This window comes from Polyodon spathula, chromosome 49 (assembly GCF_017654505.1).
Source record: "Polyodon spathula isolate WHYD16114869_AA chromosome 49, ASM1765450v1, whole genome shotgun sequence".
Taxonomy (NCBI): Eukaryota; Metazoa; Chordata; class Actinopteri; order Acipenseriformes; family Polyodontidae; genus Polyodon; species Polyodon spathula.
Window position 1 is genome coordinate 2555819 of NC_054582.1, and position 25000 is coordinate 2580818.

General features: G+C 39.8%; 1 protein-coding gene across 3 annotated transcripts; it reads right to left on the bottom strand.

Annotated features, from left to right (window-relative positions):
* Positions 1–9: 9 nt before the first annotated feature.
* Positions 10–14460, bottom strand: egfl7 (EGF-like-domain, multiple 7). Of its 3 annotated transcripts, XM_041238608.1 has the most exons (8): positions 14252–14460; positions 11702–11718; positions 6369–6597; positions 5295–5420; positions 3942–4048; positions 2565–2660; positions 2082–2255; positions 10–216 (listed from the first exon to the last, which is right to left on the bottom strand). In XM_041238608.1, the coding sequence occupies exons 3-8, from the start codon at positions 6473–6475 to the stop codon at positions 119–121; spliced, it is 708 nt and encodes a 235-aa protein (XP_041094542.1). In that variant the 5' UTR covers positions 6476–6597; positions 11702–11718; positions 14252–14460; the 3' UTR covers positions 10–118. The 3 variants fall into 3 exon arrangements, with proteins under 3 accessions (XP_041094542.1, XP_041094539.1, XP_041094541.1); XM_041238605.1 differs by lacking the exon at positions 11702–11718; XM_041238607.1 differs by lacking the exons at positions 11702–11718; positions 14252–14460 and adding an exon at positions 11342–11664.
* Between the last annotated feature and the right edge of the window lie 10540 nt (positions 14461–25000).

A 25000-nucleotide genomic window follows, 5' to 3' on the forward strand; every position in this document is an offset into this window, starting at 1 on the left:
AGGGCATTCCTGAATCAGCACTGCGACTTCTAGCTTTGCACTCCAGCAACATCTTATTAAATCTGGCATAGAGTCTTAATGACAGCTCCTGCTAGAGGCACTTTCTTTACACTTGTGATTATGGTGGGGTTTGTATTACCTGCTCCAGCACCTCCACTCTGCTCCTCAGGTCCTGAACCTCTTCCTTCATCTGATCTGAAGCCACAGGCTCTTCATCTAAAAAACACAATTCGGTACATCAAGAACACAGATTCCTTGTTGACTTGTGACATAAAAGTGAGACACGGTGCCATTTACTCTTCGGAAACACCTACTGTAGATGCTGTAATGCAAATTACGTGAAACCTACACCTCAACCCCAAGGAATGGACCTTCACTAGGCTGGTGGTACAGTCCTGTTTCCCATTGAAACATGATTAATATACCCAACTCAAAAGAAAACTAGTCAAGGTATTTGCTGGGGGTTATCCCAATGCAAAACCCAATAGTTTTTTTTATTTGCTGTGGCCCAAGCAGGTTGGAAAAGAGCAGGGAGGCACACACATAGAACAACTTCCTCAGTTGCTTTACATCCCCATGTCACCCTTGACATATGTCCCCTGGCATTTGTCCAAAAGCCACCAACCAACCATCCTTATGATCATTTCATTTGCTGTGTGTTTTGGCCAAGTTCAGGGATCCTTAAACCGGTAACATAAATCTGGCTGCCTTTGCAGACTGCCTTTTCTAGCAGATGTTAGCTGTTACTGAGACGTCAGCAAGGCTGAATGACCCCACACAACTGAGGTCGGCAGTGTTGCACAGCTGGCGTGAACTGGAGCTCCAAGCCAAGTTTCGACCTTGAGCTTTGAGAGGTAGGTTCCAGCACGGGTTTGTCGCTTTGCACCACTAAAGTGCAAGGATAAAATAATTTGTATAACCACTTTCCAAGTACAAGCCTTTATTATGTCGATTAGCCTTCTCCATCTAAAGTTGGCGACTACATTGAGCCAGAAAATATCATTACAGCACTGATTACTAGATAGTTTCATTGTTACACCCCCCCCCAGGAAAATAACAGTATTATTACCTTGCTGCCTTTATGAAAATAAAACTGTTCACCTGCAGTGAAAGTGTGTTACACAAACATGTATAAATGATTCATGGTGTTTCTCAATGGGAGTTCTAATGCAGCTATATTCCACAGTTTCACTGCACTCTTAGTTCCCAGTGTAACTTGCCCAATTGCATTTTCATAGGGGTAGTTTAAAGGATACAGTTCCTAGCTTTGCATATATTCTTCAGTATAGCTCAGTAAAGATTTTGAATGAATTGAACTCCATGGACGGCAGTCTCCCTCGCCGTGTGCGTCGGACACAATGCATTATTACTCACGGTACGAGTTTGAAGGAGGCATAGCGCGTACCAAAAGTAATAATGGACCGTGCCACCGACATCCTCCTGGAATCGAGTCACCTGCTCATCTTCACAGTGCAGGTAGGAGCTGCTACAACAGGAATCAAAACCATTTTACAATGCCACGGACCGGACAGCTGTGAAAGGACAGAACCTGGAGCTGAAACATTAGCTTTCCAAGACATAAAGAAGTCTCCAGATTCGATGAAAGCACAGCACTGAATTGTGCATGTAAAATATTACGGTCGTTTTGTGAGCCAAGTTTGTATTTAGTATTAAGATCTGATGATCAAGGGAGTGCAGAATGCCCCTGTGAACTTCACTGCATGTTTCTCCTGGATTCATTTGAAAAGAATCACCTTTAGGTTCTCTGGGTGGTAGCGTAAGCTGGGTCACCACACCAGAAACTGGAGGTCATCTGAACAGCTGCTATGACATGATACTCAAGTTGCAGCTCTGAGATTATATTTCCAATGAGAAAATGTATTGATTTTACAATCAGGCGGGTTAATCTATCAGTTCCGGTTAGGATGGCCCCACTGTCTCCAAGATTGATCTCATAGCCCAGTTTCCAAAACGTCTAGAGGCAGGTGAGCTAGACCAGTTGTATGTACTTGAGGACACTTTGTTGAATGGAGGACAGCATGCTAGGATCAAAACCTATGATCCACCCTGCAACAGCATACCTGCATTGTTGAGTTTATTAGTGGTCTTGTTTGGGACTGGCTGGTCCACCTGCTCACAAGATCGCTCGTCGCTACTCAGCAGGTACCCCTCCCGACACCCACACTGGTAACTCCCGGCGATGTTCTGGCACTGCTGGGCACATGCATGGGTCCCGCTGCTACACTCGTCCACATCTGGAGGGCAAAGAGCAAGATCAATACTGGGGCCTCCTTATTTTAAAAAGAACATTTTCTGATCTAGAAAAACTAGCAAGAAACACCCTAGTTGGAGAAGGGAATTCACTTCCTGTTCAGAGTAGACTCTTTCTACTTCAACACCATTAAAACTAATTAATCCTTCTGTCAAAATGTGTAGTCTGGCTAAATTCCTAAACAAAAACTGTTATTTGGAGAAAAGGGCTTAGAGAATCATGGATTGTATTTAGGCTGATAAATTATCTTAATGACGATCTTACAAATTCTAAGAACAGATCAAACCATTACCCTTGAGACAGTATCTCCCAGTCCAGCCTGGAGGGCAGGCACACTGATTGGGTTTCGCACAGGTTCCTCCATGTGCACAGGGCTTCGCACAAACAGCTGCGGGAATAGGGAATAGGGATTAGCCAATCACCAGTCTGTACTTTTTCCACAGTGTTTTAGTACCATGTGTTTTGTGGTCTTTCTCTCTCTGGTATTGAAAATTATCTTTCTTATTATAGGGGGGGCCATATGAATGGCTTGATATCCAGTATATTACAGATTAGATTCTGAAGGGCAATGAATTTGTGTGCATAGTATGCAGTGCAGAATTATACCATAGGGAAGGTGGACAAAAACTGTATTGCTAAACATATAAATTAAAATATGAAGCAATACTAAAAAATGAAAATCAGATGCTGAGAAAGGCATTAGAAAATATCACATCTGCTTCTTTCTTTTTCCATTTGTTTCAACTATGCAGCAGCTTTGTTCAAACGGATATTTCTTCATACCCTGCTCGGTTAAATAAAACAATAGCCAAAGAATCTTGGAAGGTGTATAAGCCAAGTTAAGACTAGCATGAAAAAAGGCAGCTTCAAAATAACTTTTTTTTTTTTCTACTGTTCATGAGAGATGGAAGCAGGTATATACAGAATTATTTGGCAAACAACCGTCCAACATGCTTGCCAGCAGACTGTAAACCGTGTGTAATCTGCAGATTGCAGCTGTGTGGACAGGAGTGTCTGGGGATGTCACTGTGGATACAGCCTTTCAATATCGCGATGGGTCATGGATCAGCGTGACTTCTGAATAGCCCTGTACACTAGTACTGTGCATGCAGACACTCATTCCAGGAAGTGCTTCCATTTCAGTACTAATGCTTTCTCACCACACCACCTGTCCTCCTACACCTGAAGCAATGCACCAAAGACCACCTGTTTTGGAATCTCCAGGCTTCTTCTGCTGCTAGAATATAGATTATTCTAACGTTTTGTTAGAGAGCGTTCCTTGATATCCCATATGTTTTTTTTTTTTTTCTTATTGCCCCTTTGCATGAAACAGTTTGCTCTGAATTCCCTACTTGTTCCCAATTTGGTAATTATCAAGATTACGTTACCAGAACTAAACTTGTGTTGTGTAGTAATGGAGAAAGTGATTCCTGAGTTTAATTTGTTTAAATGCTCTGTCTGTATTTGTACGATGACTGTCTGCAACAAACGTTCTATAAGACCTTGATCAAACCTTTATGAAAAGGATTTCAAAATGGAATGTCTATACTATGTGTTCTCGATTTTACCAATAGCTCACACCATAGCTGCTCATGTGCTACCATCGTCTCTTTCTGCAGAACTGTTCAATGTCAATTGGTAAGGGTAGTACAAGCCTCTGGCACAGTACCTTGGTTACAGCTGTGTGAATTAACTCTCCTCCACCCAGGACAACACTCTGGCATCGGTGGGGGCAGCTTCCTGATGACCTGTCGATAGGACACTCTGTAGGAAGTTCTGAAAGGGATCACATAAGAGATACCTTTAGGAACCCTCCTTCCATTCAAGCCAAGTCCCCTGTGGTTACATTTCAACGGCAATGTTACGAGGCATATATTAAATTACTCGTAATGTGTCTTACCATGTTAGCAAGGGCTAAAAAGTGAACTTTCAGTTTCAAGGTGCATACTGTACCAATGCATTGCTTGTTATATATATTCCTCATGAATACTGACACATGTGCATAACCCTAATTTTCACTAATTTCAGATTTTCTCAAGAGTCAAAAACATAAGCTAGCCAAGTGTATTGCGAGAATAATTGCAGTACAGATGCTTGATTTACTAAGATACAGTACAAGGCACCATGTTAACAGTTTAGAGTGATAGTTAATTCATATCTGCTGATTAACACAAATAAATGAATGTTTTTGATACTAGAGTGGTCATGCGGTGTGTTAGTCAAGCACGACACCATATGTAAATGAAACGTTTCATCTCATTGGGATTTTTCCTGGCAAATATTAAGCAGGTCACGCAGTTACAACCCTGTTTGAAAACAGCCACTGTGATGCAATGAATCCTCTTCAGAGCCGTGCCTCAGAGAGTACCGTAAACTACATTTGGAAAAGTTGCACTGCATTACTGGGCTGTCAACATTCAGTATCATCATCAACCCATTCCTCTGGAAAGATCCTAGATCTTAATGATGTTCTCACTAAACACCCTGCTGGGGAAGCAGAGCACTCCACAAGACTGCAGACCTATCCCTGGGTGGCGAACACAACACTGGCTGCACCATTTCTATGAAATCAAACTGAATGATCAGGCAGCTGGAAACTGCTCTAATGCAGACCTCTTTGAACTGAAAATCCCCTGGATCTGCTGATAAGGTTAGCAGAATTTTACATCATTTAAATATAATTCAATATGCTGGCAAATCAAATACAGATGTAATTATTATTTAAACTTTTGGCTGGTGAAGGCTAGTGGTTCCCTGTTGCCTTAATGATTACTCACTAAACTATAGACACACACACACACACACACACACACACACACACACACACACACACACACAGTTCTCTAGTGGGCTGCTGTGTCTAATGGAGGTGAAAAGTTCGTGAACCATCAATTTTAATGAACCTGCTTCAAAAAATGATAAAAGACCCTCATGGCAACATATTGCTGCCAGGGGAAGGGGGTCCTAATGAGGAATAGACAGGATTGGTCCACAGGGGAGCAGTTTTTAATTAACCGCCTACCTGTAGGTACTGCAGAGTCTGTGGCCTTCGCAAAAGGTGAGGTATGGCTTGTGGACTGGCTGGACAAAGGACTCTGTGTGTGAGAGCGAGGTGCTGCTCGCTGCCCCTCTGTAACACACCCTCCGCCTGGGGCAAAATGACAACAAATGAGCAACATTCGGAGGGACACTGCTTTCACACAACATTATTATTAACACGTGTGCAGGACTGGCTGGTACCACAGACTGCAGTGAAGTGGAAAATTACAGCAAACTTCATGGGGAGAGATCTAAAAAATGCATTAAGTTCTACACATTTACTTTGGCTTTTTGAACTGCTGCACTTATTTAAACCATATTGCCCAAAAAACCCACCCCCACCATCCGGTCTGGGATGGAAAATAAAACTTTACAAATACACACCAGATGATTCTGAGTCTAGGAACCTGTGGTTGTTAATGTGCCCAATAACTCACTGCAAATGGAACCATGTCAGTTTACAGCAGATTCAGAATGAGTCTTCATGGGGACAGAGCTGTATCTGAACTATCTTCTCAGTGCTTTTAAAAGGAACAGCAACCTTCTCTTATAGAGCCATGGAGTGGAGCTAGACAGCAGGTTAACTGTATTGAAACTGTGATCCAGTGCATAGACTGAATTGCAGTGACAATTAAGTTGTAGTGCAAGTACTGGATTAGAAATAATTATTGAATATCCCCTGACCTTTAGAACATGCTCATGCCTGTTGCCTCCTGACTGCTGTACTTTGTTGCAAATTAATTTTTAAACACTATCTGCTTCTGTCTTCTTGCCCTGTGTGATTAATCAGCTAGGAGATTGATATGGTTGGCTTTAGGGGTGATTTTCAAGGTTGTTTTACTCCATACTGTAAATCACTACATTTGTTCAAATTGTAAACAAATTCTCCCTTTTGTATTGCAGTAGCACCCTTCTGCCCAAAGAGGCACACTTGCTCAAATGGCAGAGCATGGCACACAAGAGGCTTTGGGTTTCAGCCACTGTTATGCAGCTACTTCTAATTCATATCCACCTGTTCTGAAAATTAGAAATGGATTTAAAAAAAAAAGGAAATTACCCAGGATGCATCAGGTAATTGGTACACAGGGCTGGGAGTATAAGGAAGAAAGAGGTGAAAAGTAGCAGAGCTTGGTTCATCTCCAGCTGCCTGGCTTGCATCGTCATCTGCCTCTGTCTGTCTGTATGTCTGTCTGCTCCAGGTGGACAGAATCCTGCCAGTGCCTGTTTGCCGATACGCTTCGAGTGTGACTATCTGCTATGGATCTTCTATAGGAAACGCCAGCCACCTAGAATGACAAAGTGAGAGAGATACACAATCCATCAATCCCTGACACCTCAAGCAGATCAAATAAACCTGCTACTGGATATATCACTGCATCCCTCACACCTGTTGAATTACAGGCAAAATGCAAGGTGAAACCAATCTTCAAACAGTGCTGTATTAAGTGAATATTTATTTAAGGATGTAGCTTCTATGCTCCTTGGTGTAGTGTTTGATTAGATGTGTTTATTCAGCGCAAGCACTAGAGAACGACATGCTCACTTTTTAAAAAAGACCTTGTGACTGATTGGGGAATTTGATCACCACGGCCTACACCTTTTGTTTTTCACCAAGACATGCTGTGGGCGTTGGACTATGTCTAATTCAAAGGACAGCATACCAATACACCCGACATGGAGTTCTGAAGCATGCTCCCTAGTTAACCAATAACCCATGAATAAAACCTTTCCCTGGCAGATGGATTTTAAGCAGGTTATTCTTAGCATAGACTAAGAAAACTGACTTTTTTTCTATTGCAAAGCAAGTGTGCATTTCTGAAGGACCTAGCTCAGTTACGATTAAATAAATATTAATTGGGTAAAAACATTTATGACTATGGGATTATACAAAAACGCATCAACGCCTGCTTGAAGACTGGATTGTAAGGCTGCAGATGGAACCAGCAGTGGCCCCAGTTTGAGATGGAGATTTACACACTGTTTCCATGGTGCAGATGGGAAACGTGGCATGTTTGCATGAACCACCCACCACTAGCAATGGAAGGTTATAAATACACTCCGTGAACAGGTTTTTGTACTGCAGGCTTGGAGGGAAAACAGAAGTTACCTACAAAGCAAGACTCAGACGTCAACATAAAACGAGTTGTGCATCAATGACAGCCTGTCATTAAGAAGTGATTTATAACAGTCAGTCAGCACTAAGCAGACGGGAACCAGGACGGGGACAGGCAGGAAGCGTCGCTTTCAGAGGAGTTAATGTGGAGTTTGTTTAAGATTCAGAAGGCAGTCCCTGAAGATCACCTAGCAGTTTGACCCCTGACATTCAACTCTCTCTAAGAAGCAATGCTATAATTGCTGCAATGGTGTCTCTGATCATGTGCAAAACAAAAGATCAGTGGGCATGTTACTTTTAACAGCCCAGAATAAACTTTTCCGTTACTTTTGCTTTGCTTGACTTTAAAGACCCTTGAGTGTGCTCTTGACGTTCTGCAATACACTTTTACAAGTGACGCCCAGCTCAGAGGGTCTATTACAAGGAGCAACTGGTTCAAGAGCCACTGTGATTGACGCTATGCACCACCGGCTCCTTCTGCAACAAACATATATCACAATTAGTGTGCGTCTGTTCCATGTTTCAATCACGCCTGAATTTCACTGGAGAATATTCGCTTTTGTGGCGCTATCTGTTCCGTTTTCACTGTCTCATAGACAGCTTCATAAAGAAAAGGGGCTGTGTGTGTCTGTTTCTAATCAGAGAGCAGGTGACACGGAGTAGAAGCCGACAATGTTTCATCTCAGCCTTAAACCACAGCACTAGGTCAGGGCCAAACTAGAAATTTATCATCATTCCCTTGTCAATCTTCTTACACAGACTATCCGTCAGCAAACCTAGGGGTGGCAGCAAACCCCTTGAATGAATGGACGCAAGTGTCTTCCTCACAATTATTTACAGACACTACTGTAAATTAGCTCCCTAACACATTAACCTGATTCAGGTATATTTTAGTAGGCACAGCTTACCATTTTACCTCTAGAGACGATTAATGTAGTACCATCACAAGTGCATCGTTGCTACCTACTGCAGCATAGCAAAGAGACTACAGTCTGGCCAAATAAAGCACAAGACAGGGAGAGTGCAGAAAGCAGAGGGCGCTCTGCAGAAATGCCATCACCAGGAGCGATACATCAATACCCTGGTCTGATTTCAATACGTAAGAAAGAGGCATTTCAGTTTAGTCAGAATGTCACTACAATGCATGTTCTATTCAAGCTCTGATCACTGGTCCCTGTTTCCATGGCTTCCACGATGGCTACAAATTGAAAGATTGCCACTGAATGGCGTTTTGAAAGGCCACTATGGAGATGTGGTTTCTTTTAAAAGCACCAGCTCTAAAAATCTTTACTTTCACAAGCGGTAGGATTACAGATTACAGTGCACTAGAATGGTTTATTTTTTGTTTCAAGCTTGCAAAAACATAAATAAACCTCCACTGGTGCTCCTGACAAAAGCCAAACTGGAAGCTTCTAAAGGAGAGGGCTAACTAAGAGCAAGAGATCCGGGCTGACAAGCAATTATAAGACACAAAGTCTGGGGAAAGCTACAGTGAGGGACTGCAGCACTAAGTTTTGAATTGTGCTGAGGATCTGTTACTAATCACAAGTGACACTCAAGTCAGCTTGTATTAGATGGGGATTGTCCACTTGCATAGGCACTGGAAGGGAAGTGGCTTACTCCCTTGTTCGCTGGCAGGGGGCTGACAGAAGTTACTTCATTTGTGACAGGAGCGAGTAATTGGCTGTACCCTTCCAAGGTTTGTAAAAAGCAAAGGCCAAGGAGGGTTTTGTGGGAAAAATCCCCCCTTGCTTTCTGCAGACAATACAGGTTTATGGCACACACAGCCGCGGATTACTGCAGAAAGTCTATTTGAAAAGCACAAACTGGTACTTGCTGGAAAAGCTGGGTTTTGACTGCCAAAATGTAAATAAAACAGACTTTCGCTAATCTGAACCCTGGTAGTTCTAACCTATTCTGAATCATGCCATTATAATTAAATCAATGCCGACAGCAGCTATAAAAATAAATGCCTAGGTGCGTAATCTATTTACAAAAAAATTCCAGCTGTCTGTAAATGAGATCATGTATATGAAAAAAGCTTACTGTGATCACAGCATGAAGCGCAATTGAAAATCACTCACAAAGACAGATGGCAATACCTGACATGTATTTCTTCTGCTACAGTATCTTATCAAAAGGGATGCATTAGAATGCTTTCTAAGGCACTTTGCTGAAGCGTCCCTAACACATGTTCAATTGATCTAAATGTTGGAGGGTTTAAATACTGTCGCTGTCTAGAATAATAAAGTCAGGCTCTATGGAAATCAAATATCAAAGGAGTGCATTTGCATCTTTAAAAGCACTCAAAACCTCGAGGACCCACGTGAAGGATTTAAACAGAGCCCTTCTATATCTGAGGTGAGATTTAGTTTGTAAACTAAAATGCTTCCTTGTCATTCTCAGCTCTTCACCTCCATGCAGAATAAAATGCTCTGTCCTAAAGGTATTACTATGAAAAGCTAGTTAGAGTCTTTATCAATATGTGCAGTACCTTCAAGCACTAAAACCCAGTGTACTATCTTTGAGGAGTACAAAAGGATGAAATATTCTTCAGATAACTGCAAAAAGCTGCAAATGTTGCTAAACAGTCTTAAACATGTACTGTATAAGTTTTCTCCTACAATATAGGCATTTTTCCCTCCCAAGATTCCCAAGCTAATATTACGCCATTACTGAAGTAGAGATTCCAGAGTGATTCTGTTTATCCACCCCCTCATGTTTTATTCCTCAAATTGCACGCCAACCCCCCCAATACCTCATCCAACAGCAAAATGTATTTCTTTTGATTGCTTTTTCTCTGATGAAAACAACGATAAGAAATACTTCAAACCTCAATGGGAACATACTTTGATATAATACATAGTCTTTGGTGCTAATTCAATACATTACTGTTTATTTGCCCAGGAGCCAGTTCATTTTCTTGGATAAAATGTCTTCATTCTGGGCTGTCGTATTGATTAGTCAGCATCCTATTAACAGCCTTGGACTCATAAGCTGCAGATGGATTATGGTACAGTACCTCCTATCGGTGATTGAGTGCTACAGACTTTGCAAACTCATGTTTATTGCCCTATTCTATATGCTTTGAGAACGCAGTTAACAACCCACATTATCAAGACAGTATTTTCTTACTCTATGACAACTGAGTATAAACATGCAGTTTTATTTTTTGGAGTAATCCATTATAAAAATGCACAGCAGTAATTTGGACATTTTGAAACCTTCCAGTAATACAGAGCTGATTATTACCATTAATATATATGCAGTACAGTCCTACTGTTTTATACAGTATTACAGGGGTTTCAATAAAATGAAACAGGTCCATACACAAATATGGATAGCCTTTCTTTCCTGTCACTGAGTGTTAAACACTTCAAATAAAAAATATGCAATATTGTGTTGTGTATGTTTAAATCCTAACAGTATGAAAATTAAAATGGTGTTTACCACTTTTACCAAGGTCACTGTTCACCTGCTTCACTGCAGTACCTGGAGAACTGTAGACGCTATTCCAAATCCAACCAACAGAGGGCGACAGTACATTAGACAAATTCTGGCTCAGAGATTTAGTATTGCTTGCACGCTGACCAGACCATTGCATTTTTCACTACTTTGAACAGCACTTGTTTTATCTGCAGGATCGGCTAAAGGGACTAATAAAGTTAATATAGGTGAGTACGTCTTCTTGAGTCATTCTTACCTTTACTCATTCTTACTCTGTTACCGTAATTCATTATGTACAGTAACTACCGATTCTGCAAAAACCGCAGCTATGAAATATGTTTTGTGTTTTCTACATTTTTACAGAACGCATGCAAACACGTGTTCAGTTTATTTCTGGTATGTGTTTCAATAGTAATTCTTATTATACATGGAAAAAAAAAAACACGCATGCGTCAGCCACTGCTACTTACTTTTGACACTGCAACACTGGATGCACCTACGTAATAAAATATCACCAATTTCCCAAAACAGAAATCCCACCAACGTAAAGGAAAAAAAAAAAAAAAACTCAGTTGTCTTCTAACTTAATAGTTTTCTCTCCACAATGCCAGCTCTGTATTTAATATCCCCACTTAGTCCAATGTTTTGGCTGCAGCCAGTTTGAACTCTTGTCAGCTTTTGCAGAAACTGATAGAATACGGTGGGGACACCCCTCCTGCCCGCGCCAGCTGGAACACCCGTGACCATAGCAACACTTGAGGGAAACACCCCCTATACTGTGCGACACCGCGGTACCGGAATTCCACTTTGGGACAAGCTGACCATCTCACCTGATCACCGTCAGTCGCTGTAACGTGTGAAAAAAAATTGACAGCTGTCAAACATCACGTACCAAATAGAATTGTAATAACGCACGTCAAATACCTTTTTGAAAAAAAAAAAAAAAAAAGTAATCAAACTTGTGCTGTAGGGCCAGAAAGTATACAGGTACCAAAACCTGACCCATGTAACGTCAAAAAAAAAGAAGCTGTATGCACAAATCAATCCGAAGAAGACAAACTGTAGTTCACCCACACCACACCTGGCATTACAATATACAAAACAACACTCATTCGTGTACGAATAGCATATAACGAAACAAAACATTACACTAATCTGCTCTCAAACTCTAAATTTGCGTGGATAACTATATTTTGGAAACAACTCAGCTGTCGGCACACCCTCTGGATGAGGTAGATTATTGTAGGTCTATATATTGCACGCAATCATGAATGGTAAATCTATGCAATTACTAATGGTTTACTAGCACAAGGGCGACGTGGTGTAGCGCAAGCAGGCTGCACAGAATGTACTTTAATGCAGATTATATTGCATGTGCATCGTAATTAGTGTAGGCAGTGTAGGTGGCAAAACAGCAGACTCCACGATAAAGACAAGAAAGCGACGTTTCTGTGCTAATTGGCACGCTTATGGTAAATACTGCACGCTACTCTACTTTTATGTTGCGGTTTTGTGAAGCGTTTGTTTTAAGGTTGATATTCATGCAAATCGAGTGAATTATTAAAAAGCGCACCGCAGCTTCCTTTGCACAAGAAACACACCCACACGAAGTGTGATGAAGCATTGAAAATAATTAACATTAGCTCTTGACTTCGTAAGCACCCAAAGTTCAAAAATCTGGAACCAACCATGTGTTTCACGTTATGTTACACTAGGGGGCGCCCGCATAATTAAGTACCCTACAGATAGAAAAAGCAGAGCAGGTTTATATTCTACTAAAATAAATCATTCATTTGTGCAGCTTCTCGACTTTAATTATATAATTCCTAAAGCATTAAGTCAGGCGTGTTTTATAGTGTATATGCAATGAATTTAAAGGGTTAATTTTAACATCGATTTTCATTGGTTTTAAGTCAAAGAATTCTATTATATTCCTATAATTTCGGGTCATATTGAACGCTGCGGGTAAGGGAACACTTTCATTTGGTACAAAGACCACCACCCGCAGTTTCAAACTTCTAATTAATTACCTCTCTAACAAGAACAAAATACAACATGATTGAAAATGAATCCATCAGAAACTAAAAACAGACCATTAGAACAGTTTGCAGACTTTTTTTCCACCCATAATTTCTAGAATTGTTAACATTTTCAATACATTGTTAGCCAGTTAAATACACTAGCATGTAAGATCCTTAAATAACGAAAACCCTAAACTCTTGACTGGCTGAAGTACTGCATGGTATTACTATTATAAGGCCATCCTGTGAAAACCAATATGTTATTGATCTCACACTAGTTGTCTGACACTGAGCGCTTATTAGTTGCAAGTTTTATAGATCTCTGAAGGGTCTTTTAGCTATCCATTAAATAGATGGAAGTCTTTCACAAATAGTGTTTCGCCCCTTTCCTCCCTTCATCGCCAGGCTCAATCCTGGCTACAGGAAGCCTATCAGGGCGTGCTCTTAACTGGCTCTGCTTATTTCATTCTTATCACATTTGCGGGGATGTTGACACAAAGGGAAGGAAAAACACCAAGCTGTTTTGATGGACATTTTGGTAAAACAAATGGGAAATGTATCCTAGCCCCCTGAGCCTTGACATAAACGTCTAAAATTACTGCCTCGCAGGCACAGCCGCTCTGTTGATCTTTCCTAATCAGCTGTCTGCAAAGCTGCTGCTCACCCCCTTTTTTAAAAGTTTGTCTTGTACAGCTTTTATAGGACAATACCGCTGCAAAAATACATAGCGTAGAATCACACAGTAAGAACAGAACAGCACTTACAATAGAGCACACGGCACTTCATCCACAGTAAGAGAGTAACTCAACACTGGCTATGCACGCGTGTGTGTATATTGGTTTGCAGGTAAGACGGGTTCAGACGCAATGTGAGCAATTCGGGTCTTGCATCAAGCTTAATTAGCAGGCAAATGGAAAGAAAAGCTACAGCAGGCTCAATTCATCTCACAGTAAAACCTCAACATGTAATGCAATGGGAGTGTTAACCGCGAACATGTGAATACCAGAAAGAAAAAAAAATTAAAAACGTAATACACATTTAATGAAAACCACAGAATAGCATTTTCTGTCCTGCCCCTTAATTTATATGCATTGATAAATAAATTATTCTACTAGTTAGAGAACCAGCGAACCTGGGATAGGTAGGCACAATATTATCCTAACGTTTACAGATTTAACCATGCAATTAATAGTTTTTAACTATTATTTTATGGTTTCATTCTAATAAGACTAACATCTTAGTATTTTTTTTTTCTGCAAAATGTACATTACTACATTTATAACTGAAACCCAGTTTTTGTGCGACAAAAAATATTGACAAATCACGTGAAGAACATATAAATATATTTTAAAAAGTTACCTTAAAGTTTCAGACAGAGATGCGCGAGGCTCCTCCTCTTCATTGCAGCCATGGAAACCAGAACGGTACTTTTTTCCAGTCGCTTTGAAAATGTGTCCCATGGTTAATAGTTTTAAAATCTCTTCCCCACTTTAATTTATTTTACTCAATACAACCACCAGGTACCTCACCGATACTCACTTAGGGCTAGTCTGAAGAGAAATGAAGTGTTCTTCTACGTTTTGGCGTTGCTTTTTATGCTTGCCTTCCTGTGGAAATCAGGATTTGGACGGACAATCCCAAACCGGAATTCCTGTGTGTGTTTCGAACTGATAAAAAGGTTTTTATAGAACAAACACCCTTCATCCTGCACAAACTGTTTAATGAATAAAAATTTTTCAAGATACCTTATCCCGCATTTTTTCAGAGTGTATCTGTTAAGCTGAGTGTGCTACAGCAGTAAAACAAGAGTCTCCAGTAATAATTGCTAACTGGTTTCTGCTGGTGGAAAGTGACAACTGGGAAAGTGACGAGCACAGTACAGTTAGGACGCAAAACCTATTATAATGATTTATAAAATATTTTATATCTGCAACGTAGGACTTTTTTTATGTACTACGTGGGACTTTATATCTCCTATTTCAGACTTTTTTTTATTTTATTGTATTAATTAATTAATTTCTTTTTTAAGTCCTACCTAGGAGATATAATGTCCTACGTGGGAGATGATTTTTTGGAAATAGGACGCTTCTGTAATTTCCACTGTACATAAATTAGCCTTCCCTTGCGATTTGTAAATACACTTTCAACGGGTTGACTAGCTTTTCTGGGGGCCTCTGCTGGGAGGTAGAAAGCACAAAAAGATTATTATTTTTTTTTTTTTTTTTTTTTTTGAGAAATAAAGAGTTTCACAACAGGGAGTAGGCATGAAACAGTTTATATTGTTAAATTGGTTTGTAAGTAACACCGTTTAGCTGTCTCTGGGCAGCGCATTCCCAGTCTTTTAGAACAGAAAAATTATTTGTTGAACATCATCCAATATAAACAGGACTACTTTAGTTTTTGTGTAATCAGTCATATGACCAGAAATGCAAAAGCCCAACATTTTTAATTCTGGATTAATGTTCCTTTTAATATTACTGTACAATACAATAAATTAATTTAAAAAAAACGCACTATTTTATATAATGTTTTATTATTATTATTATTATTATTATTATTATTATTATTATTATTATTATTATGATGATGATGATGATCAATTTAGTATCAATGTAATAAGAGGTGAGCAACAGGTGCTTTTATGGTTATGGAACTGCCTGTATAAATACAAAAATACAATTATGTTTTAATACAAGAAAAATACAGCGTTTGTTTTATTTTTATATTTTTATGTTAAGACCACATCTGTGGAAATGAAATAGTAGATTTTGTGTTCCTGCTGTCCTTTTGTGTACAAAAGAAATAATAAAAAAACTTATAATTATTTTCATTTTTGTACACTGCACTTATACTCCTCTCTCTCTCTCTCTCTCTCTCTCTCTCTCTCTCTCTCTCTCTCTCTATATATATATATATATATATATATATATATATAACAGTTCAATGATACAAAACATGTTGTGTTTATTTATGTTACGTTCTTGGGTTTCCTTAAAATGTAAAACAAAAAGTGTTTAAAGAAAGAATTAGAGAGTAAACTTTATACTGGTGCCCATTCAAATAAATAAAAGATGATACAGTTGTGTTCTATCCAGCATGCCATTGCCAATACTCATCAATATTTAAGACATGAAAGAAAACACATTGTTGCTTTTAGGATGCTGGATTAAAATGAGCATTAAAGTACAGCTGTTCAAATATATTGATCTGAAGTAAAATAACCCCTGTGTAATTTCCATGCTGTTTAAATGTTCTCTTCCAGGCTGTTAATGGTGATGTAGCCATATGATTGTGTATGTTTAGGCTGAAGAATATGAACTATGGTGTTTAGTTACTCCAGTCCGATAGCTGTTTAACATTGCCTGTATTTAACCTCTGTCACTCCAGTGCTTCTGATAGTCTCTGAAATAAATGTACAGTATATTACACACTAATCTGGATACAGCACTGTATTGGATTACAAGTGTGTAGTGGTTCATACCAAAGGGTGTTCCATAGGTCAGGCACTATCATATATTATGTCCGTATTAACAAGCATGCCCATGACACTGTGTTCAGGATACTGTTGGTAGAGTATGTTAATTGAAACATGAAAATGTTGCTATTATGGTACCATACTACCAGGCACAAGGCCTTGCCATTGCAGAGCCACTGCAATTGAAGATCATTTGGTTAACACCACAGCATTTGAGAATGGCCTGAATGGACCACATAAGATCACTCTGCATTGTTCAAGTGGAAACAGGTGTGTCTTGTCCAGTGATCTGGTCTGCTGCTTGTCACGATCTGTCTGTGACCGGAGTTGCGTTTTCTGGTGGTGATTTTGTGCAAATGTTGCCCTACCACTGTCTTGGTGGGCAGCTTGGTCAATGCAGTCACTGCGCTGAGAGACCAGCTTGTTGCACCCACGTGTCACTGTGAAGTCACAAAGATCCATCTGGTTTCCTGTGATCATTGCACACATCTCTCACACAGTTTAGATTTACAAACACATACATGCGCATCAATGCAGACACAGGGAGTTACTCATTTTACTTTTTGTTGGTCAGATTTTTTGCCTTTACTATGGTCACACAATGGTCAAGTGGCTGAGCTTGTATTTAGACTGATCTCCGCATGGTTCTTTTCACTTTACTCCACACTGCCCACCCCTTTAAAAGTAGTTTTAAAGCCAAGGGCTGTAAAACAGTATGGAACTTTCTTTAAAACTGCGATGTTCAAAAGATCCATCTTTAGGGTTTTACAAAGGACTGCATGTGATCATAAGGGTCAAGGATAGTTTAGGGTTGGGAAAGGCATTCAGGAGTCTTGAATCATTTCAGCAAAATGGGGGAAAAGAAACATGCGTGTATATTTATATCACATGTATATATCTTATTCGAAAGTGCTTTCTGCTGTATAATGAAAAAATAGTTATGAATCCACAAAATAGAAGACTTTGAAATACATGAGGCATACGCTACAATTTTTATCATGATCGGAAAACATGATTGGAAAACACATATTTATATTTTAGTACATGAGCACATTGTTTGAATAACAGTGTGTACCCTAACATCTACACAGTTACAATTCCTTCAACTTTTTATGATCAATCAAATGCTTTCTATGTGATAAAACCACCAGAATAGTCTCTTGCTTTTCCGTTTTTTAGGGTGGAAATCGGTCCCCTTCTCTTTGAAATCAAATCTGGACAAATCCAGTTTTTTTTATAAGCGCACCAGTTCACAGATTGAAGAAAAAAATAGCATTTCCTCTCTGACAGGAAGCAGGATGTGAGTGCAGGAGGCAGATTTGGGCCTGTTTTCACAGAACAATAAACCCTCGCTCATGGAGGGGGGAGCGGACTTACGTCAAAAGGAACTTAACAGATTTTTGAAAGGGCAGCCACACTGACCTTTAAGAGAAATGCTTAAATAGCCAGCCACTGAAACAATTTTACATTCTAAAACAGTTATTGTAAATTCACAGTGACCTGTTGTAATCAAATAACTTATAGGGCTCTACTTTGATGATAACTTAATGGTAACTAAACTTGCAAAAAGCAAGCAAGGAGTGCAGTTACAATTATAGTTTTAGTGTGATAAACTATCAAATTGGCTTTTTATTTATTCAGTACTTAGGTCAATGCTTCTTATCAGCTTTTAAATGAGCTACACTGTTTTCTTAACTGCTGAATATAAACAGAAAGACAGATATGTTCTGCCTTCTACGCTGCACTTGGAGGATGATGCGAGCCAGGCAGGGTTGACACAGGATATGAACGTGAAGAGTCGTGGCAGGATACAGAAAATAGACTTCGCCTGAATCAAAGTGAAAATAAAGTCTGGAGAACACAGGTTACACCGCAAATCAATAACAGTGTTGCTATGTTAATAACAGGCCAGCAATTAGACAGGTTAAAACACCTGTCAAAGACTGTTAGACAGATGGATATCCTCACAATCACCTTATATTAGAACTGTAGGACTGGAGTTAATGCAAAAGTAGAACTGCCTAATTAAATGCAATGTAGGCGAAGAGAGAGAGACCCAGATATTGATGTGTTGTAGTCTTCTCATTTTTTTTTGTATCAGATAGCAGGTAGCAAGTATAATATGGCAATGATGTCAAATTAAGGGTAGCTATAGTGTTTATGCTGAAAGAAAGTGTCTTAACCTCAAAAGAGCCAGGCCATACTGCAGAAGTCTTTACGGATCATAAAATTCCCTTGCACAATTGAATACGTTAAATACATTTTAAAAAATGACCACAGAGTGCATTAAAACTGTAGCCTCCACCACCACCGCCACATCTGCCTGGAAAGATAAGAAAGCGAAATGGACCCTTTCGTTTCTAAATCTCCCCCGTGCACACAGCTGGCTGTGAAGGTTAAATCTCCAGCTCTGACATGATTTCCATTGCAGGGAGCCAAACAGGACATCCTGCCTCATGCAGCATGAGCCCTCCTTCCTCGGCTGCGAGGAACAGACACAGCGGTCACCAAGGACAGGGATTTCATAAAGAGCAGCGCGCTCTCAGGCTGCTGTGGGGCCCCCGTCGTCTTGTGGGGCCCGTTGTCTGCTGTTGCTTGCAGGTAGACACAACTGGAGCCCGGTATATAAGAAACAAACCCCGCCCTGTTATACCTCGCTCCAGTTCCTCTCCATTGAGAACGCACTATGCAGAACCACATCTTGAGCCTTGTCAACATATAGCAATATCATTAAAGCCTTTTAAGTAATAAAGCATCCTTTGACTTCCTTTAACTGCCCTGTTATGTGTGCTCTTTATTAAACAGCTATGTGTTTCTAAGTGTTTGTTTATAGGTTTTTATTAGTGGCTATCTCTAATCAAGTTGAGAGTGTGTTTCTCGCAGACTCTACTGTATCAGGTTTGTCCTACAAAAAATGCAAAAGAAGGTACTCTCTCTACTTGATTAGAGGTAGCCACCGAACACTTACTAACTTATTATAAGTCATGAAATTCCAAAGGGGACGTGACTTTTATTCAGCTTATATTATTTTCCATGCTTTTTCAAGCAAAAAAAAAAAAAAAAAAAAAAAGGTTTTACCAGCCACTTTTAAAAGCTGATTTTTTTGTGCTTGTTTTTCATTGCCATATTTTGAAATGTCAGATGTTTTGATTAATTTCTTAATGTCTTCATTTTCGGAGAGATAATGCATGTACCAACATCTTTGAATATTATTTACAATATAGTGACGTACTATAGACTGTGGCCAGTTCCCAAGTGTTATTAATGTTTTTTGTAAGTGTTTTATTGGATTAGACTATTTCATCTTTTATCCATAACTATAAAACACCTAATAGGTCTAAATTGAAACTTTTAAATTTGACAAAACACTGGTGATATGTATAGTGGTCTAGGAAACTTACAAGTGTCTTGGGGAGCAATAGGTAAACTGTTACAGCCTACAAAATCATACATCACAAATACAACCACATACACTTCAGATGTGTTATGTTTCTGTACCGCAAGATAATGCCCTCAAATAGGGTGTAACCTTTAGAAAATGACCTTATTTTGTCTTTTTGGTAGCGCTTTTTTCAAGTTGTGAAGTTGAACTTCCTTCATGCCTGATCATTTCCTTGCATTGATATTTAACTAATTTATCCAAACAGTCTTAGGTGGAAAGAAGCTGCTTGGGCTGAAAGATTGTCTGCAAAAATACTGCTGACCGAAAATTCATAGCTTGTGTTTTCTTTGACTTCTTTGAGAATAACCAAGGATTATGAACCAGTATGGCAGAGCAGCTCTTTCGCTGTGCATTCAAGAGAACTTTTATATTGTATGTGATCTCTGAAAATGGATTATACTGGCTATCAGTGATCTGCATCTTTATTTCTTTGGCAAAGTGATGCCTCATATCCCACTTATCCGAGTGCATGTTGTGTAATTGATACGTATTGCTAGTCTCCCCTGAGATGTCATTGAAAATGGAATGGAAATCTCAACGGACACATCCTGTCATGGTTGTTATAGCAATGGAAATAAGACTCCCACTGCATGGAAGTTTGTCCCATTCCAGCCTTTACTATGAGTTTAATAAGGCACACCTGAGCTTCTTGGCTAATCAACCTTATACCATTGTAGTTACAACATTGAGCTACCATTGCCCTTTCAGTTCAAAATGACTCCTTTAAAAGCTCTGCCACTGCTCTGTAGCCCAGCACCTTTTGGATTCTAAGAATACATTCTAAAAAGACCAGCACATGGACGTTCCATCTGTAAAAGAGAACAAAGTACAGAAAGTCACACAAGTTGCCCACAAGTTTTAAAAAGATTCACAAATGGCCCTGTTTAAAAATACATTCCCAAACCCATACCCCATCAGTGTCTGTGCCATGGGTATTTAGACTGTTAGCTGACATGTCACCACCTGTTCCTTAATTTACCGTGAGTGACAGCTTGTAATGGAGGTGTTTAGAAAACAAGATTGGTGCTTCTCTTCCAACAAGCGACAGGGCCATAAACCTCACCCAAAGAGACGTCCACACTCCGAACGACACATGTGAAATAAATAATACCAAAACCGGTGTGGGCCAAGTCATTTACAGGCCCATAGAGACCTAAACAAAACATTTTGCTGAAGACCTCTAGTTACCTTACAACCCAGTCTCATTCCCCAGACAGGTATAATTTTAAAATATATTTTGATTTCTCCTTATGCCAGCTCACCTTGCATTGACTAAATTATTACTATGTTATTTAAACTTAGGCCTAGACGTTTATTTCAAGTCTTAGGTGGGCCTTCCAATTTTGCATATCAGTGAGTCTGTTTTTAGTATCACCACTCAAATATTCCTCATGAGACCTTATAAAAACAGCAAAGAAAACAGAATGCAGTTCTAAGGGCTTCAGTTTCTGTGAACAAACAGCAAAATAAATAAGCTATTATCCTAGTAAGTGTCTGCTACTTTGCCAGGGCATTTTTCACAAGATCAGTGCTCTTAACAGTCCAGACTTTTTAAATTGGGAACTATATGAGAACTATAACAACTTTATCGAGTGAGATTCTTTTGTCCTTTTCAAGCATCTGGTCAGTTTTTTTCTTCGAATCTATCCATATTATTAAAAACTCCACAATCAATTCTCATATAAGTGTATAAGAACTGAATTTGTCATTATTCCTGGTCAGTAAATGGGTTGCCACGGTGAGAAGATCTTTGAATTGGGTGTGTGTGTGTGTGGGGGGGGGGGGGGGGGGGTCTGAAATTGTTCTATAACATTAAGGTCCTTTCAAAGCTTTGCATTGCATTGCAGCAAAACTTCAGCCCACGTTAAAGCTGCCTGGGCCTCCTGTGGGGTTTGGCTAAGCTGTTTAGAAATATATATCCCACAGCTTTCAACAGAATAAAGCGCTTTATCACCAGTCAGTTGAGACAGGAAGCGCCCGTACAGAGATGAATGTTTTCCTCTCCTATTGGTGTAAAAAAACGGGGGGGAAATCAGTTACTCAGCCTGCAACTGCAGCTCAGAGATAAACTGAAGGATTGCAGGCGTCACTTCCGTCTTTTGTTCTGTGCCTGGAATGTAATTCCTGCTAGAGAAAAGGAATACAAAACAAGTTCATTAAACTGTTTGGAGTGGAAGGATATACTGTAACTCTGTGTGTTTCGTGAAGCAGCCCCACCCAGTTAGTGCCTGGTGGACTCAATGTAAGTTGAGCTGCAGGGAGGCGCACTGCAGTTTAATGTTAACTTAAACTTCCGTTCTAATCTAGTCCTTGTGCAATTAACATGCAGCGGTTGCCAGCAGTATTCAGGATTTCACAATTGCCCGTAATACCTGGCATGCGGTGGGGTTTTGGTGTGCAAAGACGGTCATGTCGACTGCTGTGCAGGGATCAGAAAGCTGCAGTGGGATAACATTGTGTAAAATAGCTGATCTTAATATTATTGCTCTGAAAAAATAAAACTAGGGAGGTGATGCTCATGAAATGTTGCCATGCAATATATTGGGCATTGCTGCTACCCAATTTCCAGGACCAGGTCTTTCCGACAGGCACACCCACGCTCTCACCACTTCATTATATTTACTACAATCATAATTTACTCAGCGGTGGGCAGTCCTTGGATGAGCCTGCTGGCACTGCAGGCTCCCAGGATAATGCCAGGGAGATCCCCAAAGCTGTCCCGTAATTACACGCCCACCATTGAAGCTGCTGCGTGCACTCTATGCTCCCTTCTGATATAGCCAAGCGAAGGCTGTCATTACAGATGGCTGCAGAAGCTGTGTAGAAAACTGGGACGTGACTTTCCCTGTCATAAATTTAATTGTTATCTTTAGTAAATAAAATAAGTGATTTTGGCCACAATACACATACCCATTTCTCACCCCTGGATGGGTAACCTATAAGGCCCTCTCCACACTGGTGCCTACTCTCTGGGGAAAGTTCCAGATGTCACACCCATTGTGTGACCTTGTCCCACAGTCTGGGTTACTGTAGAAGATGTGTTGCAGGTCAAGAGGAGGCTGTAGCGTTTTGTGAACCCTCACCCCTCACTACAGCATGGTTGTTGAGGTCATGCATATTACAGGACATAATATAGGCACACACTACAAAGAAAAGGGTATCAGGGTTTTAATTGGAAGTGAGGGTTAGGGGTGAATGTCTTTAATGACTTTATATGGTATTTATCACAGCTATAATGGTCAAGCATTGTAAAAAAAAACATGACTAACCATGCTAAAATGCATAGTGCTCTAAACATAGAAGCATCATGAACTATAAAATTACTTAGCAAGCTTACCATGTTAACTTTTTACAAAGGTCAATTGTACAAAAAGAGTATAATAGTGGTCCCTTGATCTACCCGATGTTCTGCCTGGCAGGGCAGGTTAGGACTGATGCAGGATTATCAATGGCTGCTGGATCAGCAGTGCTCCCAGGCTCCCAGGCTTTGGTTTTCCTTCCTCTTGACTGCATATTGCTGACTGGAACAGGATACAACAGCTAATCTATAAAACTCCACCAAAGTTCTATTTTAAAAAGCCACTTGCAAGTAAACGTTGTTCCCTGCACTGACAAAGCACAGACCGTGTTGTGATTAATGCACCTGACAATGGATAAGTTTTATTATCATAGATATGGTTGTTAGTTACAGTTCGATCAACAGACATCCTTGCACCTGTAGACTATACCACATGCATACAGTAGAAGCACGAAAGAAGACTGCAAAGAAAGTACAGTACGTCTTTCTTGACTTCCATCTCTGGCAGCCTGGGTTCAAATCCAGCACAGACCATTGAGTTTCATTGACAGCTTGACAAAATAATTAGTCCACACAAATCACCACACAATATAACACAATAGCATTGCATTGCATATAGTATTGTGAGTGGAAATTCTCACGTCGCCAAATAAAATATGTGGAAATATTGTATTCACCTAGTCTAACACGCACTATCTGTGCCAGCTCGATGAATGTATGACAGAAAGTGTTAAAATTTTACATTAACAATACAGTGTTTCTCATTTAATGTCCTCACATGTGTTTTAAATTTCCCCTCATCATCAATCAAAAAACGATTCCTGTATTGTTCAATTACAATAATAGAAATGCAAAACAGCTTTCTTATGAATGTCATCTTTACTGTGAAGAAGCAAAGAAAAGCTTTGCGACTATGATTGCTTGCTTTCAAGTTATCCTAGCCTTACAGGACCAGAAAGTGTTGTATTTATTTATCTTTTCAGAACATATTTATACAATAAGGAACTTAATCATGTGGCCTGTGTTTCCATAGCGACCCTGAGGCAAGTTTTCTATTGTCAACAAGTTTCTAACCTGGTATAAGTGAAGCTTAGCATTGTTAAGACTGTAGGCCACTCTGAGATCGTTTGAACTTTTTGAGTCGCTACTCATAGAAAATAGCTAAGACCAAAAGATTCTATTGCCAAAATATTCCTTTTTGGTGCTACATGGCCATGCCTGTGTTGCTTTCCTATTTTAGAGTGTGGCACCATGGCAACATAAAGTAGCTGTTTACCAAAACGCCATATTTCAGTGTAAATTTGTCCATTGTTATTGAAAAAATATTCCTGACACGTATTTTTCTTCTCAGTGACCTGTCACAATGGATTTCCGATGAAAAATAATCTGGTTTATTAATATGAAAAATAAGTAAATATCAGCACAGAATTGGATTAAGTAGCAGCGTTGCAAGTGAGTGTTTGACATTACTTAACACCTGATTAAAACATGTGATTTACATTACTAGAGCTGCAGGGCTGCTTTTCCCACAATCTCTTTTATTTTCTAGAAGAACCGGTCATTCCCTAGAAAAGCGCTGGGACTGCAGTCCAGCAGATGCCTCACGTGTTCCAACAGAATCAATCACACAGGCCCCTTCGAGCAAAGCGGACTTTCAAACATACATTCAGATATATTCAAAAAAACACTTCAAACCTCATGGCCTTGAAACTGTACAGGATTGTCCAGCTTTGACAGAACTGTGTTATACACAAGTTGAACAGGGCTGTGAACAGCATCTCATTCAATCTCTCAAGTGCTTCCCAATCACAGATCCGCAGCTGAGTGGGGCGAAGCATTGTAAAAACCATCATGGTGAAGCCTGGCATATACCTGGTATAAGAAACATAGGAA